We start from the raw sequence: 12,847 nt of genomic DNA on the forward strand, positions 1-12,847 counted from the left end.
TTGTTGTAAAGGAGAAACTAACACACTATTGTAAAACAGTTATACTCCAATAAAGATGTTAAAAAAATCAAAAAAATAAAAATAAAAAAAAAAAGAATAAGTTAAACTTACCTGAACATTATACTACCTGAATATCTGAAGCATAACTATGCAACCTAGAAGTAGTAGAAAATGATACAACGTAACTTTATTATATGCTCTATTCCAGTGAAGGTATCAAATTCAAAAATGACTCACCCTTTGAGCTCTTTCTTTTAAATCTTGATCTTGAGCTAAAAACGATTCCAATTTTTTCTGAATGTCTATAAGTTTTTCTGGATTGATTCTTTTGTAACAAAAAGATAAAGATTAAACTAAGACATCTCAATTTTAGAAACTGAAAACAGTACAAAGCATTTTCTATTTTCCTCAGTATTTTTAAAATCTATAACATTATTTCTCATCTATGACCCAGATTAGACTGAAATTACACTAGACAGAAATTTGACTCTGCATATTTTGAATAATGCAGGAAAACTAAATGTAAAATTGACATTTTCTCTGAACAACCCATGCTGAGTGAGTGAAAGATTAGGTTAACACCACAATTAGCAATGTTCACTTCTTAAGTCTTTAAGGATAGAAAGTAGCCTCTTGTGGGAGGTGGATCATCAATGAAATGGAATAAATGAAAGCAAACGTCATTTTTATACGATTTCCGTTTTCAGTCAAATACCATAAAACAAAAGTCAAATAATGAACAAGTAGCCAAAGATATAAATATTGTTTTCCTTATCTAGAAATCAGGCATAACATAATAGAATGGTTACTTAAATCTGCCCAGGTTTAGAATGAAAATTACAGGAAAGAATGTAATTCTTACAAGTATCTATTCTAGGTTTCACAAAGGAAATTCCACTTGTTTCCCTGATTTTAGACTGAACAATTTTGTTCCTGAAAAGCTGGAGTGGTAATAGGTGGTGGCAGATGAGGTGTTTTTTACTTTTTTTAATTACAGAAAATATCAAAATATACAAAGGTAGACAACTTTCACTCAGCCTCAACAATTATCAACTCACACCCAATCTTGTTTCATCTAAACTCTTATCCACTCCTCTACCACATCTAACCACCCTCCCAAGTTATTTTCCTCCAAATGAAAGCAGGGTGTTTCAAGGGCCCCAATATAAGTGAGACTACAATCAATTCTGCTGACACTCAATCTACACATCTTCAATGGCAGGAGAGGACAATCCTCTGAAATAGACAACCCCAAAAATAAGTTCATCCAACAGGTTTAATCCTTTCAACCATCAATGTCTCCTGATGCTAACAAGGTCTCTTTTTCATCTTGTTTTCTCCGATGACAGTCTTCTAAAAAAGTTGTTAAAAACAAAGCAAACATAAAGTCCAAAATCAGACAGCAGAAAAGCTTAGAGGGAGGAGGGAATTAGGTATACATAATTAGGCATAATAATTTCATGCCTTCAATTTTTCTAACAATAATATCAAGACAGCAAATAGTTCTTACTTGATTTCCTTCACAGGCACTTTCTTCTGAAGAAGCTGATGCACCATCCCTTTTTCTTCTGAGGGAAGCAAAATTAATAAAGCTTTACCATCCTCTTTGTACCTAAACAAAAAACAAACAAAATCTCTTCCACATTAATGCAATCTGCACTTTACATTTTAACAGTCTGATGAACAGGTAACATGAAAGCAAGTTCACCAAATTAGTAAATATTAGGAATACCATTTTTTTTAACATCTGTGACAAGAGAAAACTAGGGCTCTTGAACACCTTTTTCAAAATTCATCACTAGTTACAATTCCCATTGATTTTTAGGCTATACCACAGTAGAAGAAACAAATCAGTTAAGAAGAATTTCTTAAATAACTGTCTACCTATAGCAAGGAGACAATTTCTCATTCAAGTCACAAGACTGCTGTAATAAAATTAATCATTTAATAAACATGGCTCCCAATACATTAAGGAAATCTAATCATCTTCCTGGAAATTTTTCTTCTACCTTGGGAATAACATGGTTCAGAGTTCAGAGGCATCAGTTATAAGGACTGGATCTCTGCTCTGCTGAAAAACTTACCTCTAATCCATTATTTCTCTTCCTTCACCTAGTATAGGTGCACCATCAAAAATTTCTATGTAAGTGGGCCATAAGGCACCCCATAGTTACTTAAGCTTCTTGTGCTACTTATATACAGATTTTCTTGACACCTTAGATATTACATGCAAGCAGTAAGACGGAATAGAATCAGGTATTTGTAGAAATTTCCTAAAGACACAAAAGAAAAAGTAATCTCAAAGCATTCTCTTGGGCTTCCCTGGTGGCGCAGTGGTTGGGAGTCCGCCTGCCGATGCAGGGGACACGGGTTCGTGCCCCGGTCCGGGAAGATCCCACATGCGGCGGAACGGCTGGGCCCGTGAGCCATGGCCGCTGAGCCTGCGCATCCGGAGCCCGTGCTCCACAACGGGAGAGGCCACAACGGTGAGAGGCCCGCGTACCGCAAAAAACAAACAAACAAACAAAAAAAAAAAAAAGCATTCTCTTCAGGGTTCATGCTATAAGTATGAGGGGAAAATAAATTTTTATAGTTAACCAAATAAACTATTTACTGAGAAACTTTGTGCCAGGTATAAATTATGAAGAACACAAATAAATAGAAGATGAATATCCCTGCCTTCAGTGATCCAACAATATGGTTACCAGAAAAGACAAACTCACACAAAAGCAAGAGACTCAAAAAACAGTCCCAAAATGGTAAATCACCAAGTGTCAAAGGATAACCACTGGCAATAAAGCGCCATGAACTCAGAAGTGAAAGGAGGACACTAAGGGTTAGCCAGAAAAAAAGAGAAACATGTCACAGCCGATGGATTTGAGGTGGGCCTTAAAAACGGATAGAGAGCTTCCCTGGTGGCACAGTGGTTGAGAATCCGCCTGCCAATGCAGGGAACGCGGGTTCGTGCCCCGGTCCGGGAAGATCCCACATGCCGCGGAGCGGCTGGGCCCGTGAGCCATGGCCGCTCAGCCTGCACGTCCGGAGCCTGTGCTCCGCAACGGGAGAGGCCACAACAGGGAGAGGCCCGCGTACCGCAAGAAAAAAAAAAAAAAACGGATAGAAAGGGAAAAGCTAAGGTATTCCAAAGAGGAAAAATGGCATGAACAAAGGAGCGGGAACCAGAAAATACACGACAAACACAGAGTAAACTAAAGATAGGAGAAATTCAACCGAAGCCAGTGTATGTAAGTGCACAGCAGGAAAGACTGCCGGAAGGTACATGAGAATCTGGTTTTAGAGGACCTTGGATAAGTCTCTAGAGAGACCAACTACCGCTGTATATAAGCAGACCTTTATCACTGTACACTGGAGGGAAACTGACTTTGTTGACTTACTGTCAATCCAAAGACTGAAGAGCAATTTTTACCTCACATGTTGATTTCAAAATTCTGTTCCTACACAAAAGGGTAAAAAAACTCCAGTGTAATACCATTACAAAAGTATGTGTGTTTATATATTTTTATGTGTACCCAGACACATAGAAAAGTATGAAATAAAACATCAAAAGTATTAAAAGGTTTAAGTTAATTCATAAATTTTTAAAAATTAAGGGGCTACTATATGCCAGGCACTGAAACAGAGTGATAAAACAAATACAGTTCTGGCTGTCACAGAGCTTACAGACTATTAGGGATAGACATAAAACCCGTAATAACAACAAAGTGATATGACTGCTACAGTAGACATACCGGAAGCTACAAGAACACATAACACAGAGCTCTGCACAATGTGCTCTAGGAGTTTAAAAAAAAAAAAAAAAAAAAAAAACCTGCCCTGAGAAAATGACATCTAAGAGCTGAGATTTAAAGAACAATTAGGAATTAGTCAACTGTTAGGGGAGAGTCAAGTTTTCCAGGGGGAAAACAGCATTTGAGAGAGTCCAGTGGGTAGTTTTGTCTACTTCATGCTTGTTTGTTTTTTCCATGTTTTCTAAATGCTTGTGTATTAAACAGGGAGATGAGAGTAATTAAGCATACATTTACTCCTTTTACAAAGAATCTGTTTCACAACTGAAAAACTTCTTCACTGTATTTTATTACAGACTAGTATGACTCAAATGTTTCATCTTAATTTACTATGAAGAAATATGAATTTAAAAGCATTTCCCCTAAGCACTGTTGGACTAAACTATCTGTGAGCAGAAATTATTAGTCTATGAAGTAGTGAGGTACCTGAACAAGATATCTGAGAGACATCACAACTACTGAAATTCTAAAATTTTACCAAGGACAGGGTGAAGGTCAAAGAGGACAGAGATCAGTTAATACTGACTCACTATGTATGCACTTACCAAATACCCTCAAAGCAGCCCGACTCTTGAGGTAAAAGCAGTTACCTTCATAAGTAAAAAAGCTTATTTCATGTGGCACAAAGAAAAACAATTAGGAATAAGGGAGATAAGTGGGTTGAAGGATAACAAACGCTTCTAACATTCTACATCCAAATTCAGAGATGGAGAGAGAAAATAAAAAGGCTTCCAAAGTCTACTTAGGCCAGAGCTGTAGCAAAGGGGTAAAGATAAATCTCCAGGATATCAAAAAGGAATCCAATGAAGATCTCGATCTTCAGACTGACTCATAAGCAAAAATAAGTCTAACCATCTACATCTATCTTATCTACCCATTCATGCATCCAGGGATAATCTAGGAGGATAAGTCACGAGTAAAGTCACAAAGGGGCCATATTCAAACCTTTAACAGAATATACCTAACAGAATATACATATAAAAGGCTAAGGTTAAGACAGATTGCAACACTGAAATTTAGAAGAAAAAGATTCCCAAAGGAAAATGGAAAAACATGTCCAAAGTCGAATCCCACAAAGCAAGCATCTTTTAATAAAGATCATCACTGGTTATTTTACCTATTTTACATCACACACATCTTTTCCCAGAAATAATGTAAAGCACAAATTATCTCCCACGTACCAACACCCAAAATTTTCCAGTAAGCTTTTATTCAAAAATAAAAGCACTTTTAAAAAAGCATAAGCACATTTGCCCCCCTTTTTAAAAAATGCTTACAAGAATAATCTATTTACCCATGAGCTAGCTTTTATATTTCCAAAGCAATATCCAAGGCCCAAGGCTAAATATATGCATAGAGAAATAAATGTTCTTCATAAGACCTACATTTTAAAGTTCTATATATTTAGACAGATTATTTTAAGAAACACTGTAGGCATCAAAAAAAAAAAGCCCTGCATCTGAAACAAAACAAAAAGTCTCATTTTTACCATCAGTGTTAATACCATGTTATATTTTTGTAACTCTTCAGAATTTATGATAAGTTTCATTTTATATTAATTTGCCAATCTTAAAAGCAAGCAACCAATAGAGGAAGCAAATAAAAAAGTTCCTGAAAGGCCAAGAAATTGGCCTAAATAAATAAATAATCAGCTGAAGACTACACTTTCAATTCCATACTCCTTTTCAACTATACCAGGATTCTGTCCAGAAAGAAGAATCCTCAATAGATTGACCATAACTGTCTGATATCAGGAAACTTACTTCTACACCCTACAGCTCACTTGTATCTCTAGCTAAAATAGGAGATCCAGACCACTGATTCTTGGATCCCAATGGTAATTCTTCCATTGAAATAACCTTGAAACAATATGGCCAGAGGAAGGGAAAAAAGGCATTGCCATTCTGGCAATAGTATGCCTTCTACCCAAGAACCATTAATCCTCCAATTCAGATTCCTCAACACAAACTCCATTCTAGTTGAGTCTTTAAATGGCCCTTAAACCTTGCTCACTCCTACCTTCAACAACTGCTGCAGCAGGATCTGACAGTGTTCACAACTGCCACTCTGAGTTCTCCCAGCCTGGTTCTCCAGGTTATCAATCAGGTTATAAAAGAATGTTTAGAATGATTCGACTTTTGTAATTTAAATATATATATATATACAAACATACATGAAAAAGAAATTTTTCTAGGTGGTAGAATTTGGGTGGTTTAACTGTTTTGCTCATTGTCTCAAATTTGTATAATAAATAAGCATTTCTTTTGTAATAAAACACAAGTTATTAAAAACAAGTAAAAACTTTAAAGCTTTAAAAATCTACATCTTTTATATAACTCTTACCTTGTTTAACACATCCTAGTACTACCAATATTAGTGTATTCTCTTATCTTGAGCATTAAATTAACATGTATGAATTTGACTTTCAGACCTAACATATATCGTATGTACCTAAAAGCTGGTGACTAAATATTTGGTGGATGAAAAAATGCAAACAAACCACTAGAAGTTGCACTAGCAGATGAAATACTGGGTTTGGAATCAAGAGAACTGATTTCAAGTCCCAGTTCTACTATTCATTAGCTTTATAACCTTGGATAATGAGTCATTTTATCACTATATATTGCATTTTCTTATTTATAAATTACACAGTTTGAATGAGATGATCTAGGTCCCTTTAGGACCTTAATTCTACACCTGTGACTGTATTAATATACTAGTCATTGTTCACAATACAAGTATGATCAAGAGGTGGAGAAATGGAGACAACTGTTGGTCACACTCTGCTATTCCACAGCCCTTCTCTCTTTTGTCCCCGCCCTGTGTGTGCTTCTATTCTCCCTATGCCTTAGCCTTACCTCTGGCAACCAGCCCCAAGAGTTCCTATCACTGTGGGAGGACAGTGCAGTCAGCCACACAGAGGCAGAGAGACAGCCATAAGAATCAGAGTTCAATTGTTCTGCTCCTCCTGCACAACGTGGTACAAAGGAGAGCTTATTCCAGGATCTAAAGATACTACACTAGATTTAAAAAAGAAAAAGACAGACTGGGAAATATTCCGGGAAAGATGAAGTCATCTGCAGCCTAAGATCTTAGAAATACAAACAGGTATACCACATAGGCTCAACAGTTTGACAAATGAGGTTCACCATAAAATAACGGGAAAGAAACCAAGCTGGCTAACATGCGTTGCATGGAAAGCTTCTAGCAAACTGAGTTAAGTATAAGGATTTATGAAGTTCACAGGGAAAGGGCAGAAATCATTAAACTCTGTCAACTCTGTCCCCAGAAAAGAATTTTTTTTTGAAAAAGACTAAAGTTTTAATAGATTAAAAATAAAAAGAAAACCTATACAAAAGTGGTACTGATACTACCTAAAATTATACTTTTAGGAACCTGAGAGATATGATTAATCCCATTTTACAAGAGAAGAAACTGAGGCTTAAAGAGGTTAAGAACACAACGTCCAAGGGTACACAGCCATCAGGTGACAGAGCCATGTCCAAACCTAAACTTCTTGACTTTTAAGGACAGTGTTTGATCAACTCTGGGATATCTGTCTCTCACAGTCCAAATAAAGAAGGAAAATGCATATATTTTTAGTTTATCCTCATGACCATGAATGGCAGCAAACTTAAATAGAAATATCTACTTTCCTTCTCCAAGTACCTGCCTTTCATACATTCTAGAAGCCCTGCATGGAAGCAACGGCCACTGGACTTCATTAAATGAAAACGGTTAGTTTGGGGCACACTGACAAGAACATGAGCTATAGAGTCAGAAAGACCCAAGTATAAATCCCAGCCATGGTACTTCCTGTGTGATCTTAGACACATTTTACCTCACAATCTCTGAGAAACAGTTTTTTAATAAGAAGACCCCTCTCATAAAGTTGTTATAAAGGCTAAATAAGTTCATTCATATTCACCCAGCTATGTGTTATGAAGTGAATGGCTAAGCCACAACCCATCATTCACTGTGGAGGTGCAGAAGGGGACAGGGAAGAAGCTACCCTGGCCAAAAAAACAAGTGATATAGTCAAACCTCCTCGTAAACATACCAATGACAAGCCACCTGGAAAACAAACATGGTAGATCTGCTAGCATGAGAGTCCTCATCTATGAGATACTAAGACCATGTACCAGGTTTGTTTACAGTCTATGCATTTAAGGAGTAGGTCCCTGGGGTCAGCTTTGTAACTATACCAGTGGCCCATCTGTGTAAATGATAAACCTCATATATTACTTAGAGACTCTGAGGTTAATCTGGGCCACGGCACACCCTGATGTGGCAAGAATGCACCTGTGGAGCTGTAATGGAGGTCCCAGACTTCTTCCTGCTTCACCTATACCACGTGATTACCTTTGTACTTGAAATTACATACTAGTGAAGTTTGACATTAGGTGTGGTAGGCAGCTTCTAAATTACTGGCTCCCAATACAGTAAGTTCCCTACACACAAATCTTCAAGTTGCGAACTTTCAAAGATGCGAACGTGCATTCCCATGTCCAACCACGTAAGTTAGTTCATGTGTCTGGCGTACATTGTCATGTGCATGCATCCTCTACAAGTGGTTGTGCTTTTGTGTACTTTACTGTACAGTACTGTATACAGTAATACTGTACAGTATCGTTATTTCAAGCTAGATCTGCAAGAGGACGACTTCATTGAAATCTTTGCTGTACAACACAAGGAGCTTAATAATGAAGACCTGATGGAATTGGAGACCCAGAGAAATGACCAAGAGAGACAAGAGGGAGAAGTAACTGAAGAAACAAAGAGATTCACGACGCAGGAAATGGCAAGGGGATTTTCTTTATTTGAGGAGGCACTGATAAGTTTTTCAGGCATAGGACCCTTACGTAGAATGGTACACAAAGGTTGCAGCAGCTGTTCAGAATGCAATCCAGTGCTACCATGTCATCTATGATGAGAAAAAAAGAGCTACTACCGGCTACCTTTGTTGGACTTACAAATTGGACTTATGAACGCGCTCTCGGAACGGAACTCGTTTGTATGTAGGGGACTTAACTGTAATCTGGGCCTCCTGAAGTGTTAACACTGCTCTTGGCAATGATTTTTTGTGTGTAACACCAAAAGCAAAGGCAACAAAAGCAAAAACAAACAAGTGGGACTACATCAAACTAAAAAGCTCCTGCACAGAAAAGGAAACCATCGACAAAATAAAAAGGCAACCTACTGAATGGGAGAAAATATTTGCAAACCATATATCTGGTAAGTTCTAAAATATTCAAGGGGGCTTCCCTGGTGGTGCAGTGGTTAAGAATCTGCCTGCCAATGCAGGGGACACAGGTTGAAGAGTTGGTCAGGGAAGATCCCACATGCTGTGGAGTAACTAAGCCCATGCGCCACAACTACTGAGCCTGCACTCTAGTGCCCGCAAGCCACAGCTACTGAGCCCGCGTGCCACAACAACTGAAGCCCACGTGCCTAGAGACCGTGCTCTGCAACAAGAGAAGCCACCGCAATGAGAAGCCCTTCAAGAGGGTAGAAAGTGTTGAATCCAACAAGGAACCAGAACCTGAGCCATCAACGTCAGGCGTGAGTGAAACTGCAGCTTGCCCTCCATCTCCTATTACTGACGATCCTTCAGCTCTACCATCTCCTACCTCCTCCCCCTCCTCCAGTCAGTAACTCTTCTTGCCTGTTCACTCGATGCCAGCCCCTGTATGTGAGCTGTTGTATTATACTACTGTACTCTTCAAGGTACTGTACTGTAAGATTTAAAATGTTTTCTTTATTTTTGTGTTTGTTTTTTATGTATTATTTGTGTGAAAAGTATTATAAACCTATTACAGTACAGTACTATATAGCCGATTGTGTTGGTTGGGTACCTAGGCTACCTTTGTTGGACTTACAAATTGGACTTATGAACGCGCTCTCGGAACGGAACTCGTTTGTATGTAGGGGACTTAACTGTAATCTGGGCCTCCTGAAGTGTTAACACTGCTCTTGGCAATGATTTTTTGTGTGTAACACCAAAAGCAAAGGCAACAAAAGCAAAAACAAACAAGTGGGACTACATCAAACTAAAAAGCTCCTGCACAGAAAAGGAAACCATCGACAAAATAAAAAGGCAACCTACTGAATGGGAGAAAATATTTGCAAACCATATATCTGGTAAGTTCTAAAATATTCAAGGGGGCTTCCCTGGTGGTGCAGTGGTTAAGAATCTGCCTGCCAATGCAGGGGACACAGGTTGAAGAGTTGGTCAGGGAAGATCCCACATGCTGTGGAGTAACTAAGCCCATGCGCCACAACTACTGAGCCTGCACTCTAGTGCCCGCAAGCCACAGCTACTGAGCCCGCGTGCCACAACAACTGAAGCCCACGTGCCTAGAGACCGTGCTCTGCAACAAGAGAAGCCACCGCAATGAGAAGCCTGCGCACCGCAACGAAGAGTAGCCCCCGCTCACCACAACTAGAGAAAAGCCCACACGCAGCAACGAAGACCCAACGCAGCCATAAATAAATAAATAAATAAATTTATTTTAAAAACCAAAATAAAATAAAATATTCAAGGAATTCACACAATAGCAAAAACCAAAGAATCTCATTCAAAAAATGGGCAGAAGACTTGAGTAGACATTTTTTTCAAAGAAGACATACAAATGGTCAACAGGTACATGAAAAGGTTCTTAATATCACTAATCATCAGAGAAATGCAAATCAAAACCACTATAAGATATCACCTCACACCTGTCAGAATGGCTATTATACAAAAGATTGGAAATGACAAGTGTTGGCAAGGATGTGGACAAAAGGGAACCCTTGTGCACTGTTGGTGGGAATGTAAATTGGTGCAGTCAGTATAGAAAACAGTATGGAGGTTCCTCAAAAAAATTCAAAATAGAACTACCATGTGATCCAGCAATTCCACTTCTGGGTATTTATCCAAAGAAAAGAAAAACAATAACTCAAAAAGATATACACACCCCCATGTTCACTGCAGCATTATTTACAATTGCCAAGATACGGAAGCAACCTAAATGTCCACCAATGGATGAATGGATAAAGAAGATGTAGTATATATATACAATGGAATATTATTTGGCATTAAAAAGAATGAAATTTTGCCATTTGCAACAACATGAAAGGACCTTAAGGGCATTACACTACAGAAAACATGTCAGGAGCAGGTGGGGCAAAGATAGATTTAAAAAAATAATAAAGTGAAATAAGCCAGAGAAAGACAAATACTGTATGATCTCACTTATATGTGGAATCTAAAAACAAACAAACAAAAAACCAAGCTCATAGATACAGAGAACAGACTGGTGGTTGCCAGGGGCAGGGGGCAGGGAGTAGACAAAATGGGAGAAGGGGAACAAAATTCCAGTTATAAAATAAGTTATGCGGATGTAGTGTACAGCGCAGTGACTACAGTTAATAATACTGTACTGTATATTTGAAAGTTGCTAAGAGAGTAGACCTTAAAAGTTCTCATCACAAGAAAAAAAAATTCTGTAACTATGTATGGTAACAGATTAGACTTATTTTGATGATCATTTTGTAAAATATACAAATACTGAATTGTTATGTTGTACACCTGAAACTAACATAATGTTGTATGTCAATTATTTAAAAAAAAATGGAGTTTGACTTGAGTCTAGGTCATAAAAGACATTGCTGCTTCCTCCATACTCCTTCTTCCCCTCTCATTTGCTCTCTCTGATGAGGCCAGTTGCCACATTGTGAGAAGCCCTCTGAAGAGGAGGACCACATGGAAAGGAACTGAAAGACACCTCTGACCAACAGCCAGCAAGAGAATGAATCCTGTCAACAAGCGCACGCATGAGCTTGGAAAGAGACCCACCCCCAGTTGAGCCTTAAAGTACCTGTGACACCTTGATTTGCAAACTTGTGACAGACCCAGAGCCTGAGGACCCAGATGAGCCACACCTGAATTCCTAACCCACAGATGCCATGAGATAATATATGGTTCTAGCTTCAAGCCACTAAGTTGTGGGGTAATTCATTACACCACAATAGATAATTTATATGTTATCTCTGATTCATGAGTCTGATTTGAGAAACTAATTGTGTTCTCTCAAGTGCCTCCTCTGTTCCAGACCCTGTTCTAAGTGCTCTGGAACCATCAATTAAGTAGACAAACTCCTTTGCCTTTATGGAGCTTACACTCTAATGAAGAGAAAAAGAAAAAAACAATAAATAAGTAAATGCTCTAGTATATTTGAAGGTGATAAGTGCTATGGAAAAAAGATAATATAGAGCAAGGCAAGGAGGAGTGGTTGGGGCAGTGTAAAGAAAGACAGCCATGTGGATACTTGAGGGAAAAGTATTCCAGTGGAAGAAACATAATATAAAGGCTTTGAGGCAAAAATATGCCTGGCATGCAGGAGAAATAGCAAGACCAGTGTGGAGCAAGGGAACAAGCGGAGAATAACAACAAGCGGAGAATAACAGGAAATAAGATTGGAGGGGGGCTGAATAGCATAGGCCCAGTAGGTCATTGGCTTTTACTCTGAATGAAATGGGGAGCCATCAGAGGAGTCCCATGATCTGAGTTGTGTTTTTAAAGGATCATTCTGTCTGCTGTATTGAGAATAGACAGCAGGAGAGCAAGGGGGAAGTGCTAGGAAATAAGAGACTCCTAAGAAATATCAGCCCCCTTATCTACCTCTCTAGCTATAGTGGTCATACTCTACCCCAGCTCAATGCTTTTTGATGCAAAATAAAGCATTGGTTTTGCCTTTTTGCTTTAAATCCTAGATAACAAAGGCAGAAGGCCATGTGAGGAAGCACCAGCCTCTATCTAGGAGGAACTGAGTAAAGTTAGCATCTTCAGTCAATGAAGGAATCAAAGTAATAAGAATTTTCGTTAGCAAAGACTGTTCCTATCTTATACCTAAGATATACACAGTATGTTTCAGTAAATTAATGCTCACGGAAATTGTCTTTTCACTTTAATTATTTCAATTTACAAACCAATTAAAGACACTATTTTAAAAATTCTCATTATCTATTCCATAAAGTACTAGCATTTACCACAAACAAAC

The 12,847-nt window shown here is 38.3% G+C and overlaps 1 protein-coding gene across 2 annotated transcripts in view; it reads right to left on the bottom strand.

Annotated features, from left to right (window-relative positions):
• The window catches only part of DDX10 (DEAD-box helicase 10), a 300,441-nt gene that overhangs the window by 255,725 nt on the left and 31,869 nt on the right, over positions 1-12,847 (bottom strand). For both annotated transcript variants that reach the window (XM_024117374.3, XM_055078804.1), the window contains exons 10-11: positions 1,511-1,612; positions 238-325 (exon numbers count right to left, since the gene is read on the bottom strand). In XM_024117374.3, the coding sequence (XP_023973142.1) occupies positions 238-325; positions 1,511-1,612 (190 nt within the window). The remainder of the gene's footprint in view (positions 1-237; positions 326-1,510; positions 1,613-12,847) is intronic.

Source organism: Physeter macrocephalus, chromosome 16 (genome assembly GCF_002837175.3).
Source record: "Physeter macrocephalus isolate SW-GA chromosome 16, ASM283717v5, whole genome shotgun sequence".
NCBI classification, from domain to species: domain Eukaryota; kingdom Metazoa; phylum Chordata; class Mammalia; order Artiodactyla; family Physeteridae; genus Physeter; species Physeter macrocephalus.